Below are 22,961 nucleotides of genomic sequence, written 5' to 3'. Positions count from 1 at the left end.
GCAGTGATGCCTCGATATGGAGGCATCCTGCAATACCCCTTTACAAGCCTCCGATGCAGAGAGAGCCACTCTGTGGCCCTCTCTGCACCGGTAGTGATGGTGCCGATGGTGCCTTTGTCCGGTGGGAGGAGGGAGCGTGTGCGTGCGCGTGCACGTGGACGCGCGTGCACGTGCACGCATTAGCCACACTGACACCAATGAAGGAAGGGGAAAAAAAAAAGTTTAAAAAAAAGTTAAAAAAAAAGTTTTTTTTTTACATATAAAAGGATCTGGGAGGGGGAGGGGTGGGGGTATTGTGGGGGGGCTGCTACACTACAGAAATAATTAAAAATACAAATAAAAGTTATAAATAAAATTAAAATAGTTTGGTTTGTGGGGCCAAACTGGGTACTGGCAGACAGCTGCCAGTACCCAAGATGGCGGTAATTAGGTAGGGGAGAGGGTTAGAGAGCTGGAGGGGGGGATCAGGGAGGTTGGTGCTAAGGCAGGGGTCCATCACAACTAAAATATTTTATAATTTTTATTTAAAAAAAAAAACTCTTTTATTTAGTACTGGCAGACTTTCTGCCAGTACTTAAGATGGCGGTAACAATTGTGGGGTGGGGGAGGGAAGAGAGCTGTTTGGGAGGGATCAGGGGGTGGGATGTGTCAGGTGGGAGGCTGATCTCTAAAATTAACCCTGCAAGCTCCCTACAAGCTACCTAATTTAACCCCTTCACTGCTGGGCATAATTCATGTGTGGTGCGCAGCAGCATTTAGCGGCCTTCTAATTACCAAAAAGCAACGCCAAAGCCATATAAGTCTGCTATTTCTGAACAAAGGGGATCCCAGAGAAGCTTTTACAACAATTTCTGCCATAATAGCACAAGCTGTTTGTAAATAATTTCAGTGAGAAACCTAAAATCGTGAAAAATGTAAAGTTTTTGTTTTTATTTGCTCGCATTTGGCGGTGAAATGGTGGCATAGAATATACCAAAATGGGCCTAGATCAATACTTGGGGTTGTCTACTACACTACACTAAAGCTAAAATTAACCCTACAAGCTCCCTAATTAACCCCTTCACTCCTGGGCATAAAACATGTGTGGTGCGCAGCGGCATTTAGTGGCCTTCTAATTACCAAAAAGCAACCACAAAGCCATATAAGTCTGTTATTTCTGAAAAAGGGAATCCCAGAGAAGCATTTACAACCATTTGTGCCATAATTGCAGAAGCTGTTTGTAAATAATTTCAGTGGGAAACCTAAAGTTTGTGACAAAATTTGTGAAAAAGTGAACTTTTTTTTTTTTTATCGCATTTGGCGGTGAAATGGTGGCATGAAATATACCAAAATGGGCCTAGATCAATACTTTGGGATGTCTTCTAAAACAAAATATATACATGTCAAGGGATATTCAGGGATTCCTGACAGATATCAGGGTTCCAAAGTAACTAGTGCTCATTTTGAAAAAAAGTGGTTTGGAAATAGCAAAGTGCTACTTGTATTTATTGCCCCATAAATTGCAAAAAAGCAAAGAACATGTAAACATTAGGTATTTCTAAACTCAGGACAAAATTTAGAAACTATTTAGCATGGGTGTTTTTTGGTGATTGTAGATGTGTAACAGATTTTGGGGGTCAAAGTTAGAAAAAGCGTGTTTTTTTCCATTTTTTCCTAATATTTTATCTTTTTTTTTTTTTTAGTAAATTATAAGATATGATGAAAATAATGGTATCTTTAGAAAGTCCATTTAATGACGAGAAAAACGGTATATAATATGTGTGGGTACAGTAAACGAGTAAGAGTAAAATTACAGCTAAACACAAACACTGCAGAAATGTAAAAATAGCCATTGTCATTAAGGGTAAGAAAATTGAAAAATGGTCCGGTCATTAAGGGGTTAAAAACAGATTTGAAACATATCCAACTCATACTTTGATAACATATAAAGTGCCTTGTACAAGAAAGAAAGAGAATAGTGCAGGAAAATGGGTAAAAAACAGAACAAAACAGAATTTTGAATGGTTGTTGGATTTATCTAATTCATCATTTCTGGCCAATACCAAAAGCCATCGCAAAGTCTGTTTTCTTTAGTTGTTTGCATGGTTACCCATTCTAAGAAAATGGGATGTTCCTGCATATGTCATTTAGAAAGTTTATTGAATTCAGATAACACATGACAACCCAAAAGGGATTGAAATAGAAGCAGAAATAGCAAATATAAGTTAAAAAAATGTAATTAATAAGAAATAGAAAACACATGAAAACTGGATGTGCTAATTAATTGGGATGGTGTTTAATTTGGAAGTAGGAAAGCTTCTTCCCAATTTAATGTTAAAATATTTTATAGTTGCCCTAAATGTTTTGATTACAGAAGTTTGCATCAAAATAAGTTGTGCTCAGCGGGTGATTTAAAAAAAAAAAAAAAAAAAAAACAAGCCAGTAAATTCAACATCTTTTAAGCTAATTTTAAAACTTATGATTTTTCATATTTAAATAAAATATTATTATGGGCCAAATGTTTGTGCACAAGAGATAAGGGGTTTATCAAGGGGGTGTGTGCTCATCGGGCTTACCGCTGGTATTACGAGTTGAAAGTAAGCAATGGTTTACTGTTTCGGAAAAATAAAAAGTTGCACAAAACACATAAAAATGTTTAAGTTACGCTCATAATCTAATTAACCTAATAAAAATTATTTTAAAAAATATTGCACACAAACGTTATAAGGGCTCGAAGATATGAAAAAAAGGCAGGCAAAGGACTTTAACATAGACATAAATACATATACATGTCTTAAGATGTATGTATATATGTGTATGTATATATATATATATATATATATATATATATATGTGTGTATATGTGTGTGTGTGTATACATGTGTGTATGTATTTATATGTGTATATATGTATTTACATACATACATAAATACATACAGTATCTCACAAAAGTGAATACACCCCTCACATTTTTGTAATTATTTTATTATATCTTTTCAAATGACAACACTGAAGAAATGACACTTTGCTACAATGTAAAGTAGTGAGTGTACAGCCTGTATAACAGTGTAAATGTGCTGTCCACTCAACATAGCTCAGCACACAGCCATTAATGTCTAAACTGTTGGCAACAAATGTGAGTACACCCCTAAGTGGAAATGTCCAAATTGGGCCCAATTAGCCATTTTCCCTCCCTGGTGTCATGTGACTCGTTAGTGTTACAATGTCTCAGGTGTGAAAGGGGAGCAGGTGTGTTAAATTTGGTGTTATCGCTCTCACACTCTCTCATACTGGTCACTGGAAGTTTAACATGGCACCTCATGGCAAAGAACTTTCTGAAGATCTAAAAAAAAGAATGGTTGCTCTACATAAAGATGGCCTAGGCTATAAGAAGATTGTCAAAACCCTGAAACTGAGCTGCAGCACGGTGGGCAAGACCATACAGCGGTTTCACAGGACAGGTTCCACTCAGAACCGGCCTCACCATGGTCGACAAAAGAAGTTGAGTGCACATGCTCGTCGTCATATCCAGAGGTTGTCTTTGGGAAATAGATGTATGAGTGCTGCCAGCATTGCTGCAGAGGTTGAAGGGGTGGTGGGTCAGCCTGTCAGTGCTCAGACCATACGCCGCACACTGCATCAAATTGGTCTGCATGGCTGTCATCCCAGAAGGAAGCCTCTTCTAAAGATAATGCACAAGAAAGTCCGCAAACAGGACCTTGGTCTCATCGGACCATGCCCTGTCGTCCGATGAGGCCAAGATAAAATTATTTGGTTCAGATGGTGTCAAGCATGTGTGAGGAGTACAAAGACAAGTGTGTCTTGCCTACAGTCAAGCATGGTGGTAGGATTATCATTGTCTGGGCCTGCATGAGTGCTGCCGGCAGTGGGGAGCTATAGTTCATTGAGGGAACCATGAATGCCAACTTGTACTGTGACATACTGAAGCAGAGCATGATCCCCTACCTTCAGAGACTGGGCCAGAGGGCAGTATTCCAACATGATAACGACCCCAAACACACCTCCAAGAAGATCAATGCCTTGTTAAAGAAGCTGAAGGTAAAGGTGATGGACTGGCCAATCATGTCTCCAGACCTAAACCCTATTAAGCATCTGTGGAGCATCCTCATACGGAAGGTGGGGGACTGCAAGTTCTCTAACATCCACCAGCTCTGTGTTGTCGTCATGGAAGAGTGGAAGAGGACTCTAGTGGCAACCTGTGAAGCTCTGGTGAACTCCATGCCCAAGAGGGTTAAGGCAATGCTGGAAAATAGTGGTGGCCACACAAAATATTGACACTTTGGGCCCAATTTGGACGTTTCCACTTAGGGGTGTACTCACTTTTGTTGCCAACGGTTTAGACATTATTGGCTGTGTGTTGGGTTATTTTGAGGGGACAGCACATTTACACTGTTATACAGGCTGTACACTCACTACTTTACCATGTAGCAAAGTGTCTTTTATTCAGTGTTGTCACACGAAAAGATATAATAAAATATTTACAAAAATGTGAGGGGTGTACTCACTTTTATGAGATACTGTATGAACACATATATAGACATAAATATATGTGCATTTGAGCCCTTTGCAGTAAAGTAGATGAAAACATTTAAAATCATATATAAATGCAATATTCATATTAAATAAAAAAATTTCATCCATTCACATAGCAGAACATGTTCTATGTATTTATAAATAGATATTCCTATATATATATATATATATATATATATATATATATATATATATATATATATATATATATATATATATATATCTGTATATCTGTATATATCTATAACTATATATAATCATGTGTATATATATATATATATATATATATATTATATTTATATATATATATATATTTATATATATATATATATATATATAAATATATATATATATATATATATATAAACACAGAGGAAGTCCAGCACTCACTTACAAGCTCTCAGCTAAGATTTAAAAGCAAAAATTGAAAGGTTAGTTACCGCATTTGGCCAAATGGGACAAGCTCAGGTACCACGTCAAGGTCCTTTCCAATACCTGAGACCCTAAAACAGCCACACAATGCAAGCTCTCAAATCCAAACAAACTGGGAACAAGGGAAGGGTGCAGTTCCTAGTTTGTTTGGATTTGAGAGCTTGCATTGTGTGGCTGTTTTAGGGTCTCAGGTATTGAAAAGGACCTTGACGTGGTACCTGAGCTTGTCCCATTTGGCCAGATGTGGTTACTAACCTTTCCATTTTTGCTTTTAAATCTTAGCTGAGAGCTTGTAAGTGAGTGCTGGGTTTTCTCTGTGTGTTGTATTAATTTGTTTTGTAATTTTCCCTATGGTTCTTGCACCCAGACCTGTCTGGGGTTAACTGCTTGTGGCTCTGGGGACAGCACAGCTTCCTGTGAGTGCCAGTGGCACCCAGGGCTGAGCATGTTGCAGGGTCATAGGATGTGTACCCGGTCCGGTATGAGAGTGCAGTTCCCTTCCGTGTTTTGTATATGTCTAGGGTGATTACATATTCCTGTGCACCCTTTTTTTGTTTTCAGTTTGTTTGGATTTGAAAGCTTGCATTGTGTGGCTGTTTTAGGGTCTCAGGTATTGGAGAGGACCTTGACGTGGTACCTGAGCTTGTCCCATTTGGCCAGATGCGGTGACTAACCTTTCCATTTTTGCTTTTAAATCTTAGCTGAGAGCTTGTAAGTGAGTGCTGGGTTTTCTCTGTGTGTTGTATTAATTTGTTTTGTAATTTTCCCTATGGTTCTTGCACCCAGACCTGTCTGGGGTTAACTGCTTGTGGCTCTGGGGACAGCACAGCTTCCTGTGAGTGCCGGTGAGTACCCAGGGCTGAGCATGTTACAGGGTCATGGGATGTGTATATTTCTGATTTTTTGTGCAATATATATATATATATATATATATATATATATATATATATATAATAAAGAAAAGGCTTGCACTCCCTGGATTTTGTGAAAAAGTGCTTTAATTAGCACAAAAATGTGTTTTTGTGCTAATTAAAGCACTTTTTTACAAAATCCTGTGAGTGCAAGCCTTTTCTTTATTGTATTATTACTTTTTACCTGCACCCTGGTTGTTGCTGTTTAAGTGAGAGTGCGCTTTTTCTATTTTATTATATATATATTGTATATATATATATATATATATATATATATATATATATATATATATATATATATATATATATATATATATATATATATATATATATATATATATATATATTTTGCACACAAAAATCAGATATATGTAGACATATTGATTTATGAATAAATAGAACATATTACTGTACAGGGAGTGCAGAATTATTAGGCAAGTTGTATTTTTGAGGATTAATTTTATTATTGAACAATAACCATGTTCTCAATGAACCCAAAAAACTCATTAATATTAAAGCTGAATAGTTTTGGAAGTAGTTTTTAGTTTGTTTTTAGTTATAGCTATTTTAGGGGGATAACTGTGTGTGCAGGTGACTATTACTGTGCATAATTATTAGGCAACTTAACAAAAAACAAATATATACCCATTTCAATTATTTATTTTTACCAGTGAAACCAATATAACATCTCAACATTCACAAATATACATTTCTGACATTCAAAAACAAAACAAAAACAAATCAGTGACCAATATAGCCACCTTTCTTGGCAAGGACACTCAAAAGCCTGCCATCCATGGATTCTGTCAGTGTTTTGATCTGTTCACCATCAACATTGCGTGCAGCAGCAACCACAGCCTCCCAGACACTGTTCAGAGAGGTGTACTGTTTTCCCTCCTTGTAAATCTCACATTTGATGATGGACCACAGGTTCTCAATGGGGTTCAGATCAGGTGAACAAGGAGGCCATGTCACTAGATTTTCTTCTTTTATACCCTTTCTTGCCAGCCACGCTGTGGAGTACTTGGACGCGTGTGATGGAGCATTGTCCTGCATGAAAATCATGTTTTTCTTGAAGGATGCAGACTTCTTCCTGTACCACTGCTTGAAGAAGGTGTCTTCCAGAAACTGGCAGTAGGACTGGGAGTTGAGCTTGACTCCATCCTCAACCCGAAAAGGCCCCACAAGCTCATCTTTGATGATACCAGCCCAAACCAGTACTCCACCTCCACCTTGCTGGCGTCTGAGTCGGACTGGAGCTCTCTGCCCTTTACCAATCCAGCCACGGGCCCATCCATCTGGCCCATCAAGACTCACTCTCATTTCATCAGTCCATAAAACCTTAGAAAAATCAGTCTTGAGATATTTCTTGGCCCAGTCTTGACATTTCAGCTTGTGTGTCTTGTTCAGTGGTGGTCGTCTTTCAGCCTTTCTTACCTTGGCCATGTCTCTGAGTATTGCACACCTTGTGCTTTTGGGCACTCCAGTGATGTTGCAGCTCTGAAATATGGCCAAACTGGTGGCAAGTGGCATCTTGGCAGCTGCACGCTTGACTTTTCTCAGTTCATGGGCAGTTATTTTGCGCCTTGGTTTTTCCACACGCTTCTTGCGACTCTGTTGACTATTTTGAATGAAACGCTTGATTGTTCTATGATCACGCTTCAGAAGCTTTGCAATTTTAAGAGTGCTGCATCCCTCTGCAAGATATCTCACTATTTTTGACTTTTCTGAGCCTGTCAAGTCCTTCTTTTGACCCATTTTGCCAAAGGAAAGGAAGTTGCCTAATAATTATGCACACCTGATATAGGGTGTTGATGTCATTAGACCACACCCCTTCTCATTACAGAGATGCACATCACCTAATATGCTTAATTGGTAGTAGGCTTTCGAGCCTATACAGCTTGGAGTTAGACAACATGCATAAAGAGGATGATGTGGTCAAAATACTCATTTGCCTAATAATTCTGTACACAGTGTATATGAAGAACACTGGAATGTAAAATATTAATATTTTCATGTTGGGTGGGGTGTTTAATTTTTTTTTTCCTTAATTGACTTCTATAGGGGAATACGTGAACACGTACAGGATTTTCTAACTTCAGCTTTTTGAGCTAGTTGGGTTAGTGTGCGAGCAAAAACAGTTTCCTTTCAAAGCTTACTTCTAGCGCAACTAACGCTCGAGCGAGTTTGTTAGTTAGCGCTCCACTTGTAATCTGGCCCTATGTGTCATTACACTTTAAAGTAATATGAGGGTACATAACCAACAATTAAACTATTTTACTATTTAACTATTTTATCAGTTGTTTTTCACACTTTTTTTTAAATTTAGATGACATTTTATGACATGTAATTGCAGCAATTATGAAGTTAGCAATTTGCCCAGCTCTAACGCATCACCTATTACACTTTACAAATACATTGAGAATAATGTAATTTGTCATGTAATAGGTGATTTTGTGTGAGATAAAATAACTGATGATATTTATTGCTGTCATTGTTTATATGTGTGATGTAATTAAAATTACATTATAAAGCAATGTGTTTTTGCATATATATATATATATATATATATTTATATATATATATATATATATATATATATATATATATATATATATATATATATATATATATGTGTGTGTTTGTATGTATATTCCTCTAAAAACAAATGAACACATTTTGCAATGCTCATATCTCTCAAGCAGGACTGTACCTATGCATTTAACCCTTTTGGTTAGGGGTTAAACTCATAGTTATCTAAATTCAGTAATGCTAAATTGACTTACTCTATTTATGCATCAGAATGTTCATTTAGAATCAAGAGATCTGAAAAATCTGAAAAATCTTTCCTTAGGATGAGACCAGTAAAGAACAATAACTGCTGCCAGATGCATGAAAACTGATCACCATCTTTGAGGATCCTAGGAGAATGTAACTACAAAACATAAGAACTTGGTAAAGAACACTATGGGAGCCAATAACTCAAGCAAAACTCCTGTGTGCGAGGAAAACGAGGAAGGTAAGGTCTAATGTCAGCTCTAGGTCACATTACAGTAGTACATATTACTGCTGCCATTACTTAGCCTCACCAAATGTTTAATATCATTAATTAGAAAATATTTCCAGTACTGTGGGCAGAAATTTACAGTAGAATTACAACTTTGTTTATTTTTAAGTATTTTACATGAGAATTAATATTTTGTACTGAATGTTTTCAATAATCTGTTATATGGATTTCATTATATTAGCAGTAGCAATTTATTTTACTCCTAGACAAGTCAAACTACTGGTCTTTTTATATGAGATAAATTGACTTTTTAGCAAAAATCAATCAAGTATCACAGCACTGTATAACTAACAATAAAGCTTTTACCTCCAATTAATTCTGCATAGAAAATAATAAATACTGTATATTTTATAGCTTTAACAATAAAAGCAAAGTGAGATTAAAGATGAGCATGTTACTATTTTATTAGTTGGAGCAAAATGCTTGTGTCATTACATCAGTATAGTTTGTGTTGCCTTTATAATGTTACAGAATTAAATGGGAGGTAATGTTGATCTTTTTATGTTTATTGATAACAAGTAGCATTGAACACATTAGGGTATTGATTCTGTAATAGTAATGTATATTCCAATCTTGTTAATCTTTCAAATGCAAGTGTAGTATTTGTGGTCTGAAGTGTCATTTTCCAATCTGGATATATCACATTCTCCACTTTGGCACCTTGGTGATGACTTTAAATAATGACCTGTGATAAAACCCTTATATATTTTTTTATTTTTTGGTGGTGGTGGTGGGATGCATAAAACTCACATCATTGATGAATATTGGAGACTGCATCTTCCCCCAACTTCTTACATCACTAAATCATTAAACACCAAGCACAGAAACAAGGGTGTAACTAGACATCACTGGGCTTCAGGGCAAAGGCTGTGGTGCCCCCCATTTCAACAGCTTTTTTTCTGACTGTCATCAGCAGAGTTTGTCTTATTTAAAAATGCTTATGAGCCAACCCATGTTTGGTTCAGCACCCTGGATAACGCTTGTTGATTGGAGGCTGCATTTAGCCACCAATCAGCAAGCCCTACCCAGGTGCTGAACCAAAGATGGGCCGGCTCGTAAGTTTAGATTTCTGCTTTTTCAAATAAAGATACAAAGTGAACAAAGACAAATTGATAATAGGAGTAAATTAGAAAGTTGCTTAAAATTGCATACTCTATCTGAATCATGAAAGAAAACATTTGGGTTCAGTATCCCTTTAAGGTTAGTCTAGAGTACCAGAGTACTTGTGCAGCCTTCCTGTACAAATATGGTGGCAGTTCTGTACATTAACACTGTGACAGCCATCTTGGAAACCCTGCCACCATATTCTAAAGTCAAATCCTCCAAGTTACCTAAACTGTGAGCCCTTAATCTTGGTGGGGGATAATGCAGGTAGAGCCCTTGACCCCAATAAGCACTGCTGCAGCGATTTTGGAGGGACAGATGGACAGCTTAGAGGTAGGGACCTCTTCTCATTTGAGTCCTCTAAAGGCTATGATAAACTGTAAGCGATGCAGCACACATCGTTATGATGCGGCTGTGCGCGCTCAGTGTGTCCTGCCTTTTCATCTCTGTGCTCTCAGCCACATTAGGTCGCATAGCTGAGCGCTCAGAGTTGAACTATTTGAACTTCAGAAGTGATGCGGCGCGAAGCAGCTTCTTCGCCTCACGCCGCACCCATTGCTTGCAGTGTGTCACAGCCTTAAGGCCCCTGTAGCTACACCGCTGCGCTAGAATACCCTACTGCAAACATCCATAATGACTTAAAGGGACATGAAAGTCAAAATTAAAATGCCATGATTCAGAGACAGCATGTCATTTTAAACTTTCAAATGTACTTCTACTATCAAATTTAATTTTTATTGTTCTTTTGGTATCCCTTTTTTAAGAGCATACCTAGGTAGGCTCAGGAGAGTGCATGTGTCCTTAGCAGTATATCGTAGCAGTGTTTGCAGTATACATTGTTACAAACACTGCTGTTATATACTGCACAAGATATAATGAAACTCTTTGCCACCTTAAGCCCGAAGCGTAATAGCCTCTATCTAAGTTACACCCCTGTTCACCATAATTTCACACCAAAGTTATTACTGTGAAATATGACACAAAAAGAGCATCACATAGTATGTACAGAATAACTGCATCTAAGTGTGAGATGGTTTTGGAGATAGCAAGTACAATGCTGATTTATGGGTGTGGGTTTTTGTATATATTTGTTATTGATGCACAATAACAGTCTGTGTCAGTAATTATGTATGCAGAATTTTGGCTCATGCAAATTATCTCTGTGTATTGGATTGTCTAGCTGTTCCGTATATGGGAAATTACATACTATGGGCTAGATTACAAGTGGAGCGCTAATTTATGCCAGTTTACGGGCACCAGTTAAATAAATATACATTACAATTGGCTGGTTGATGCTACCACAAGCTCACGGTAGCAGTTTGCGCTCAAGTTCATTAACCAGAGATCAGATATATGGTTAATGAAAAAAATGTCCCCCAATTGCCTCCAAAATAAAGTGTAAGGTTCCTCTTTTAAAATAAAAAATTGTAGCATCTATATTTTTTAAATGACTGCACAAAGCATTTATAAGCGGTTAAAGTGAGCTGATGTGGGGTGTTAGAAATGAAACGGCACTAAAAAGTGCCTTTACATTGCGGTCTTTGGGGACTGTGTTATATACACATATAAACATATAAATATACTGTATATGCATATAGTCATATACATATATATTTTATATTTGCTGCCCAACGCTGCACGACTTACCCCCTTCACTGAGCTCGGTTCTGCATTGTGTCTATCGGCATCAGAACGAGGCTCCCATTGGAGCCTATGGAAGAGCGCTCTCATGAGCACAAAGCTTCCATGCAATGCGTATGCGAGGTCGCGTTGGCATTTCGCTTTAATTGTAATACCAGCACACATTTGCGTGCCAGTATTACTGAGTGGATCGCAAATATCGTGTTTGCGAAATTGCGTTTTTGTGCTCAACTTGTAATCTAGCCCTTTGTAAATAATATCAAAATGTAGAATCCCAGCTTATCCAGTCATCCTATTCAGAATTACAAGTTAAGTGGACATTCTAATGGTAAAATCAAATGTTCTAATTATGCAGCGTTCTCCTCATGACCCGTTTAATGGGCACACCACCTGATTTTACTGACTATCCTGCAAAACGTTATGCCAATATTAAGCTAAAATTAGCTAATATGCATTCAATTTATGTTAAAGTGATGGCAAACTCACCGCTACTACTTGATCCCAATATGCAGTGCTGCAGCAAATTACTTAAATACGTTACATTTTTTGTAATAAATTACTCTAAATGTATTTTCGTCAGCTATTGTTTTCTTGCTATTTTCGCTCTGCATCTGACCCCTCTTCTCGCTGACCTTTTTTTAGTGACACACATCTTGACCAGCCAATCCAAAGTGCTGTCTGAAGACTCGCTGTAGTCAATGAAAGGAATTACACGCATGCACAGTAGATTTACAAATGCTGACATAGTGTAGCCAATCACAATTCACTAGTGATTCACATCAGCAAGCGTGCATGGCAAAGAAAAGGGGACTCCCAATTAGCTCAAAGTAAACATCGAAGCAAATCTTTAAATCTGAGCAAATCTGCAAGCGCTTCTTCTACTTTTATGAACGTAAACAAAGAATCTTGTGATTCTCTATTTACTTTACTGATGTTAGGGTTACAGGACCGCACATGGGTTATTACAAACAGGCAACGGAGCATGCAAATATTATTTACTTAAGCGGGTAGCAGTGGTATACACGTAGTGACGTGTAGAGCGGGTGGGACCACTTTACACGTCCGTACTATGCTTGTGAGATCCATAGATCTGCTCTGCTCATTACCTCCTACTCTCCTCCTCTCTTGTTACCTCCTCACATTCCCATTTACAGGACTTCTCCAGACTGGCTCCCATCTTGTGGAACTCTCTGCCTCACTCCACAAGACTTTCCCCCTAGCATTGAAAGCTTCAATCACTCCCTAAAGACTCTTCTGTTCAGTTATGCATACAACCTACACTAACCTTTCCTAATACCAGTTCCTCTCCTCCATTGCTATCCGCCATGAACCCCCTTAGAATGTAAGCCTAAGAGCCCACCTGCTTGCAGATCACCTTCACAAGAGCTGACTACAACAGTGCGACTCTAGGCAGGGACCTCTACCCATTTGATCCCTATAATTGCTACCTTGTATACCACCTATGTTTATAGCGCTGCAGAATCTGTTGGCGCTCTACAAATAACTAATAATAATAATAATAATAAAATAATAAAATAGAGTGGGAGGAGGAAAGATCATAATTCACAGTAAGTTTAAAAAACATTTTAGAAGAAACTAGATATATTTATAAAAAATTATTAATGCGGTTTCATTCTACATTAGTGATACAAACAGTCTTGTCCACAGCACTATTATTCCAAATTCTCTTTATTTGCAGAGCCCCTGTCTTCACGAGCATTATTCTCCGGTTGGTTGCTGTACTACATAACTTGTATTCATTCTACATTAGCAAAGGAAACTTTTGACAGCTGTCACTTTTGGTATAAATTACCATCACTTTAAATTGTGCTATTAATTGGTGTTTTGGATAGCTTCGTTAAGATTATAAATAATGTTACAATATTGCAAATAGTAGACAACCCAAGGTATTGATCTAGGCCTATTTTGGTTTATTTCATGCCACCATTTCACCGCCAAATTGAATCATATTAAAAAAATAGTTAACTTTTTCACAAACGTTTTTTTCACTGAAATTATTTACATACAGCTTGTGCAGTCATAGCACAAATTATTGTAAAAGCTTCTCTGGGATACTTTTTGTTCAAAAATAGCAGACATACATGGCTTTCCCATTGGTTTTGGTAAATAGAATGCTGCTAATTGCAGCTGCACACCACACTTCTATTATTCCCAGCAGTGATTGGGGTTAATCAGGAAGCTTGTAAGGTTAATTTTAGCTGTAGTTTAGAGATTACCCGAGATTACCCTCCCGCCTGGTACTTCCCACCCCCTGATCCATCCCAAACAGCTCCCCCCCCACACACACACACACTCATCCCCACCATCTTAGGCACTGGCAGACAGTCTGCCAGTATGCAACTTAAATGTTTTTTAGTTTGTTTTTCTATTATTTATATATATATATATGTAGTGATCCTCCTCAACCCTCCTACCTCAGTGATCCCCCCAAATACCTCTTTAACCCTCCCCCCTCTAATATAGTGGCCATCTTTGGTACTGGCAGCTGTTTGCAAGTACCTAATTTATGGCTATATTTATTATTATTTTTTCCATATGCAGACAGATGCCTGCAGCTCAGGAAGAGCAGCTCTTGGCTGTTATTTGAAAGCTGAGACTGCTGGACCTTTCTCCAGCTGAGACGTATATATATACGTTATGTGGTACGATGGGCTTCCTACTGTGTGACGTATATATACGTCATATTGGGTAAAGATTACAATTAAATTTTAATGAATTAAATAAAATTGGGCACGTTTTTATCAAAATTTACATTCACTTTAAGTATTTAAAAAGTAGAATGTAGAAAAGGGTCAGTGGATGGAGTCACAAAGGATGGAAGATAGGTAAACATTTTTTAATTTTGCCCTGGGCTCAAGCGCTGCGTCATTTTGGACTCTACCAGCACCCTCCGGAAATATATTTAATCCATGTTATATATCAAATCAAGAAGCATAGCAGCACAGTAAAATGATTTATTTTTATATTGTAAACATGAAATACATAGCAATTATCAGAAACTGTATCAACATCCTTTGATCATTGCAATAAATCTCAGTCCTTATAATAATAATATTTTATGGCTGAAAACATTTTAAGTAAAGCTGTTTAAAGGGATGTAAAAAAAAACAAATTTGTTTTTCATGATTCAGATAGAGAATGCAATTTTAAACATCTTTCCAATTAATTTCTATTATCAATTGATTTGTTCTCTTATCCATTATTGAAGAAACAGCAAAGCACTACTGGTAGCAAGTTGAACACATTGGAAAGCCAATAACAAGAGCCATATATGTTCAGCCACTAATCAGTAGATAGCTCCCAGCTACTGAGCCTACCTAGGTATGCTTTTCACAAAAGGATACCAAGAGAGCAAGGCAAATTAGACAATAGAAGTAACCGGAAAGTTGTGTAAAATTGTATGCACAATCTGAATCATGAAAGAAAATGGTTTGGTTACTTGTCCCTTTAAATAAATATTCTCACTAATACTTTAGTGCTGGTTTGGTGCTTCCTGCTAATCCTCAGTGACTGATAAGGACAACTTTCTGTCTCTGCTTTACTGATATAGAGGGACACACCTCTGTAAGTATGACAAAGAAACATGAGTTGAAAAAAATTAAACATAAGTGAGTACAGTGTTCCTTTAATGTGTCAGTATATTAATGAGAAGTGTGCTTCTGACATTGCCGAGAGGCAGTGATCACAACTCATTGTGAATTAGAGAACTTTAAGTGATCGCCTTACCAAGGCTTACAGTATACCATGACCGTGCTTCTGTAATTCAGCTGTCTTTTCTTTAAATTCGTGCAGCTCTATAAGGCAGCTAGCGGCTTCATCTTGAGGCTGTCTAAACTTAGAGCTCTCTGTGGGATCAGAGCCTAAGGTCTTGCCTTAGGCAGTCTCAATGTAATATATCAGACAAAGCTGCTGGGCTATTCTGGCATGCTTAGATTACTGCATTAGTTTATAAAAACATGCACAGCTTGTTTGTTTCGGTTTTTAAAATGTATTGGTAAAAATATGTTTTAAAGTGAACAAAATGTAATTGCTCTTCATTAAGGAATATGTACTGTGAAAAAGATGTTAAAATGATGGTTTGTGCAAAAATATGTTAGGTTAAAAATGCATGACTGCCTCCTTTTTGCTCAGGATTCAATTCTACATTTAGTTCTCAATTAGAAATTGTCTGTAACGTTTTTTGGAGGTACCATGGTTTCTACTTTTTAGTATTTATCGTACGATAAATATCATTTTAAAAATGTGAAATCAATTATTAAATGATCATTTTAAGGTTTAAAATAATCATACTTATGTGTAGAAGTCTGATAGTCTTCACCCTAGTCCCACTGTTGCCCAAACTTGTAAGGTGGGAGGTGAATCATAAGTGAAGTGAACGTCACACTATTCACTAAAGAAATATTTCCGAACTTTTTGTTCCATTTCACTCTTGTGGTCCATTATTATATTTTAGGGTTCCACTAAATATGCTAAAAAGGAAGTTGTTTTTCCCCCCTTCCTGTGTAAAGTGATATACAAGAAGCTCAATGCATCAGCTGACATTGTGTACCTTTCGGTAGCAGATTTGAAATATAAGGGAAACATTCTTTGGGGCCGAATTATTAAGCTGTGAATGCAGCAGCTTCCTTGCGAGTCTTCAGGGTCGCCAGAAACAAAAGTTAAGAAGCAGTGGTCGTAAGACCGCTGCTCTTTAACTTATCTACCACCTCTGAGGTGGCGGATAGCAATCATCCCGATCACATACGATCGGGATGATTGACAACCTCTGCTAGCTGCTTGTTGGCTGCAAATGTGCAGGGGGGCGGTATTGCACAAACATTTCACATGAAATGCTTGTGCAATGATAAATGCCGACAACACATGCTGTATGCATTTATCGATGTCGGCGGACATGATCTGCTACAACGGATCATGTCCGCCCGAACTTGGTAAATCGGCCCCTATGACTCTGAAGCTTCATGTTTTACATTGAAATGGGCGCTACCATGTTCTGGTGAGAAGCAGCTGTGGATTCCTTAAGCAGTGTTTTATAGTCATTGGGTTCTATCACCACTTTTGCAGGTAAAAAAAAAATAAAAAAATGAAGAAATGAACAGCAGCCAATCAGCATCAGCAGTGCTGAGGTCATGAACTCTTACTGTGATCTCATGAGATTTGACTTAACTCTCATGAGATTTCATAGTAAGCTTCCTTTACCTGATTGGTGAAATAATATGAGAGTTCACGAGGCTCATCCCCTAAGCTGTCCTAGCACAGACACACTAAAATGCTGCTTAGAAATCCTTTACAATGGAGGTGGCTACTGAGGAACTTTTGAGGTAAAATATCTTTCTTTTTTTACATAGAGATGTTCAGGAGATATTTCCTCAGCTTTTTACAGCTATGCTGCATCACTTTCAAGTGTTTAAACATTTGGGTAATATGGCCCTTTAAGCAATTTAATCATAGATACTGAACCAAAATCTACCATACATATCTATACTATTAGGTTCGGAAAAATAGTGTGTGCAACTAGTGTTATGGGTTCCATGACTATGGGGGGAATTTTATTTTTGTGTGTGTATATATATATATATATATATATATATATATATACAGTGGGACCTCGGTTAACGAACAACTCGGTAAACGAAATTTCGGTTTACGAATGAAAATTCTTTAAAAAAAATGCCTCGGTTTACGATTTTTTTCGCAATACAAAACAAGTGTCCCGGTTTGCCCCTCGGTTTACGAATTTTTTTCGCAATACGAAACAAGTGTCCCGGTTTGCCCCTGCATACTGAAGTGTGGGTAGCAGTGTGGAGGTGTTGGAGAGGTTTTGGAGCCATTTGCAGCAAGTTGTTGAGCCTTTTGGAGCCATTTGCAGCAAGTTGTTGAGCCTTTTGGAGCCATTTGCAGCAAGTTGTGGAGCCTTTTGGAGCCATTGGAGCCATTTGCAGCAGGTTTTGGAGCCTTTTGGAGCCTTTTGCAGCAGGTTTTGGAGCCTTTATTTGACTTTTTTTCTCACCTCCGGAACGCATTAATTGGTTTTCAATGCATTCCTACGGGAAACCATGTTTCGGTTTACGAATTTTCCGCAATACGAAACATCCCGGAGAACAATTAAATTCGTAAACCGAGGTCCCACTTTATATATATATCACTGTTTTTGTCCTCTGGTTGGAACTTGGTTACCTAGGCTATAGGCCTCACCTTGTTAGCAGCAGTGATTACTGTGTCCTGTACCAGTTGGTGGTCTCTGATTGTCTCACTGGGCACAGTCTGCCAGCAAGTAGCCAGCAAGCAGGTCATAAGCAGTCTATTAGCACACTAACATAAAAACATGCGCACAATCAGATACATTCCGCATATGCCAAAAATATGTTTTATGTATAAAGGATTTGGTAGGGAAAAATTAACTGATGAACAAAATCTATTACATTTTCTTTTTCTCTTAGTAAAAAGAAAGACTTTTTATTTACTGTTTTTTGAAAATGGAGCCTGCACTTTAATTTTTAACTAGAATTGCAAAGCCCACACGTTTAAAAATGTAATTACAGAAAAAGTGGACAAACTAAATGATGACATTAAATGTCAAAGTGGTTTTACTACATATAATTAAAGAGCCATTATAGTTGTAAAATGCTTGCTCTAATTTGTTTGAGCAAGTTGTTTTAAGACTAGTGACCCTACACTCATAAATGGGTTAAACACATTGTAAAAGTAACTCTTGGAACCCACAGGTCACTGCTGGTCCTCAGCAGAAGCTACCACTAATCCAATCAGCAGTACTAGGTGCACAACTCATCTATGCAATTAGCACTGCTGATTGGATCAGCGGCAGGTTCAGAAGAGCACCTCAGGTCCTGAGAGGTACTTCTGCTATGTGTTTAACCTCTTTGTGGGGGTTAAACACATAGAGGTGCAGGGTTGCTGTCTTAAAATTACAGCTCTAATTAATTAGAGCATTTAGCCTTTCGACTATAATAGCCCTTTGGTTTGTCCAGAATAGGAATATATATAATAAAAGGTAAAAACTATAATACCATTTTGAAATGCTCTCTTGAAGATATAAAAGAAAAGTGTTCCTAACTGTGTCAAATAAATATATGTGATACTTTTCTACTCTTCAGTTTAAAATCTCAAGGAAGAAAGTACACTAAAGATAAGAATGAATCCCTTTATTCTGTAAATTGAGTTTTCATTCAAATAAAGGTCATTATCCATTGTTTGGCTTAAAGTACAATTGCTACTCCTTTACTTTTTACAAAACCAGTCATGATTACACCTCTATTCATTTTGTTTTGCAGTGATGATATTAAATCAATAGGTAAATGTTGTTGCCATTACAAGATGTGCAGAGACCTCTCACTTACGCATGTAGGCTCCTGACGTGTTCAGCTTTCCAACATAAACATGTTATTCTACCTATTTTTTGATGAACCTCAGGACATTGGCACATGATGAAGTATAATTATATACACAAATGGCGTTAGGTTTAATTGCACAGAGTGAATGAAGCACTTGAAAAAATATCATGTAAGGTAGAAGTGTCTGCAGTCTACAACTTTATAAGACAATGTAATAGAATCATTAGTCACTGCTTCTGTATTTTTTATTAAACATAGAGAAGCTACGTTGTTACACATTTTACGAATACAAAAAATAATTTGTATTTGATTTTGTCAAATTGCCTTAAAAGTTAAAGGTGGTTTCTGCTTATACTTAGTATTTTTTATTTATAAAATGACATATTGTGTAAAACACAAGGGGTACAGTAAATGTGTGTAAAAGAACAAATGTAAACATATTCATCTTAAAGAAATACAAGTCCGCTGCTTGATAAAGCACACAGGACTGATTTACTTTCTATTACATTTTTAGAGCTAGCAGTGACTGCAGGAGGGAGTCTATGGTAATATCATAATGATATAACAACATCAATGGATCTAGGGTATGATATAAACTACTAATGCTGTCATTTAGCCCCTTAACTGGTACTAGTGTTGTGGTGTTTCATTATGTAATACAAATTGACACTTGTGTGATCTTATATAGACCTATAACTTACAGGGGGTTCAGGGCCATAGATCTTATGTGCTAACAAGTATGTGCTTATAACTGATGGGAGCTGCAGGCAATGGAGTCCAACTTGAGGTATGTGTTTCAGTGTCATGGATCTTATCTGAGGTCTAATGTGGGCACAGAGTTGGCTATGGGTCTGATCTGAGATCCAATGTGGGCATATGACTGACAGGGGCTTAAGGTCTGATCTAAAATCTAATATAACTGTTGAAAGTTAATGGACTCTTATCTGAGATCTGATTGCAACCCCTTATCTGGCTCTCCTTCACTTACACACTGGAAACTCAGTATTTGTTTTGGAGGACAACTGGTAACCATAACTTGCACTGGTTTCTACCATCTGTGGTTAAGTTAGAAGCACTGGTAACTGGTTGTTATTTCTTTTTAAAACATAATATAATTATAATGGGGGTACAGTTAGAATTTTACATTTTAAAATGTGTTTAAATAATCAGCTGGACAAAAGAAGTTCTACAGTCAGCGGTGAAGTCACTACACAGGGGCATGGTGAGGCCCAGCTCCACCTGCATTATGTCAGGCAGCTCTGTGTACCCCCTGCAAAACAGGACTCATAGTTTAAGAAAAGTGCAATGATTCCCCTTTACAGTGTGATGGCAGGGCCACTACAATGCTGATTTTCAGAATAACCTGTCACCATATTTGTACAGAGAGGGTATGCAAGTACAAACTAACCAAAGTAAGAGAGGAACAGCTTCTCTTTCTTGTATGTGGCTGCTGGGTCAGCGTATGTGTCTTGCAAATAGCCAAAAAGGGCACTGTAGAAATAGAGGCCCCTCCACAGCATTTGCCCTGGGCCTCATTGAGATCTAATTACGCCCCTGGGAGTGAGGGTGGCTTGTATGTAGCGTTTTTTTTTTTAGTTTTTTTTCAGATTAGGGTTCATTGGGCAATTTCAAAAAGAGCTGAATGCCCTTTCAAGGACAGTGAAAAAGAGCTGAATGCCCTTTTAATGGCAATGTCTATACAAATGCCCCTGTAGGGGCAATGGGTAGTTTAGGTTTATTAGTGTAAGTTTTTTTTTTATTTTGGGGGGTTTGGTGGGTGGGGGTTTTGCTGTTTTACAGGGGGGACTTTGTTTATTTTTAATGTAAAAGAGCTGATTTCTTTAGGGCAGTGCTCTACAAAAAGCCCTTTTAAGGGCTATTGTTAGTTTAGTATTAGATTATGGGTGTTTTAATTTTGGAGGGGGGGGGGTTATTTTTATATGGGTATTAGTTTAGGTTTAATTTTATTATTTTGGATAGCTTTGTTTATTTTTTCTGTATTTTTACTTTTTTATTTTATGTAGCTTGGGGGGGTTACATTTTTAACCCATAGACTGACCTCTGGGCAGGCTTATCAACTAGTCTATTTATAATATTAAAGCATTTGGAAATTCGGAAACAATAAATGTTGCATGCATTGCTTTATAAACCAGACACTTTAATTATGGAAATATTAAAAAGGTTTCTAGTATTGATATAAATGATGCATTCATTATTTATTCAGAAAATCAAATGTCGTGCTGCTTTATAATGGCAAAGGGAGATGTTAGGCAAGGCTGAGTCTAACACTAAAGTATATAAGTACTTAAATGCATAAAAGGCTTCTCAGGACAATTAAAAAGACATTAAACACCTCTTGCTTTTTTTAAAAAAAGTATATACTTTCTCTAGAGAAGCCAAAAAGCAAATTATGTAACCCAGGTTTCAAAATGCTGCCAATTGGATAAACTAGCCATTAGATTTGCATACAGAGATTGCTTTTTGGCCTCTCTAGAGAATATGGGACAAGCACAATTTTTACACAAAAAGCAAATGTTTTTTAAAGGTATATGAAACCCAAATTTTGTCTTTCATGATTCAGATAGAGCATGCACTTTTAAACAACGTTGTAGTTTACTTCTATAATCAATTTTTCTTTGTTCTCTTGGTATCTTTTGTTGAATAGCAGGGACATATGTTTAGGCGTTGGCCCATCTCTGGAGCTCTATATGGCATAGGTTCTGCAAGAATGTTATCCATTTTCAAGAGCACTAGATTGCAGCACTATTTCCTGCATTCTAGTACTCCAGGTGCCTACCTAGGTATTTCTTCAGAATATCATGGGAACAAAGAAAATTTGATAATATAAGTAAATTGGAAATTGGAATCACAAAATGACATTTTTGGGTTTCAAACAAATGCATGACCACATTCCATTTATACAATTTACAGAATCTATTTTTCTCAGTACAACTTGCATGAAAACAAATTCTTTATGACCTACATTTATTTTTATACGCAGCCTATGATGCTTGTTTTTAATGGGCGAGTTGCTTCTTTGCAGTTTTTAGAAGCAATCAATGTCAATTAGCAACGGAGTGTAAGCCTGACACTTGTATGAGTTCGAGGGAAAGAAACATGACAGTTGCAGTCAAGCTGCTGAAAGATAGAAAAATGTTTGTTTTTATGTTATATAAAAAAGTAGAAAACAATGTCACAAACCTTTTGACATAATACTAAGAAACACTATTTTGTTCTAGTTTTAAGGCATCTTATAATTTAATGGAAATAGTTATATAGAATTATTTTGCATTGTTTTAAATGTTTATGAATCACTTTGAATCCTGTAACATAAGTATAGTTTAAAAACAAACAAAACATATAATTATATATATATATATTTTCTCCAAATAAATTATAAACATATACTTGCTTACCCCTTACAATATATATATATATATATATATATATATATATATATATATATATATATATATATAAATATTTATTTATATATTTACCTGGGGGTGGGTTAATATAGTTAATTAGAAGCTGCAAAACACAAGTCAATAAGTTGCATTAAATATGACCTCTGAAGGTTGTTTTAAGCTGATTTGCCTAGGGATATATTGAAGCCTTTCAGTGTAGTCTTCAGGAGACATGCACCAGGTGAGTGCAGGTGTCTTTTCCTTTGTTCTCTTGGTATCCTTTGTTGAAAAGCATACCTAGATTGGCTCAGGAGCAGCAATATGGGCCCCTTGTTATCACTAAATGTGGTCAGCTAGCTCCCAGTAGTTGCTGCTCTGGAGCTAACTTTAACTTTGTGTTCAGCCCCTTTGCAGATGTTAGCACTATTTCTTGCAAATAGCAATGTGTTTATCAGACAATGCTCAAACACATTAGAGCATTTTCATTTTGCACTTG

The 22,961-nt window shown here is 37.0% G+C and overlaps 1 protein-coding gene across 1 annotated transcript in view; it reads left to right on the top strand.

Moving 5' to 3' along the window:
• STK32A (serine/threonine kinase 32A) overlaps positions 1–22,961 on the top strand; it is a 462,487-nt gene that overhangs the window by 13,904 nt on the left and 425,622 nt on the right. The window contains exon 2 of the mRNA XM_053717146.1: positions 8,731–8,895. Within this exon, the coding sequence (XP_053573121.1) occupies positions 8,844–8,895 (52 nt within the window). The 5' untranslated portion in view covers positions 8,731–8,843. The remainder of the gene's footprint in view (positions 1–8,730; positions 8,896–22,961) is intronic.

The sequence above is a fragment of the Bombina bombina genome, chromosome 6 (genome assembly GCF_027579735.1).
Source record: "Bombina bombina isolate aBomBom1 chromosome 6, aBomBom1.pri, whole genome shotgun sequence".
NCBI lineage: Eukaryota > Metazoa > Chordata > Amphibia > Anura > Bombinatoridae > Bombina > Bombina bombina.
The sequence above is the reverse complement of the archived record's forward strand: the minus strand, read 5'-3'. Positions and strand labels throughout refer to the sequence as shown.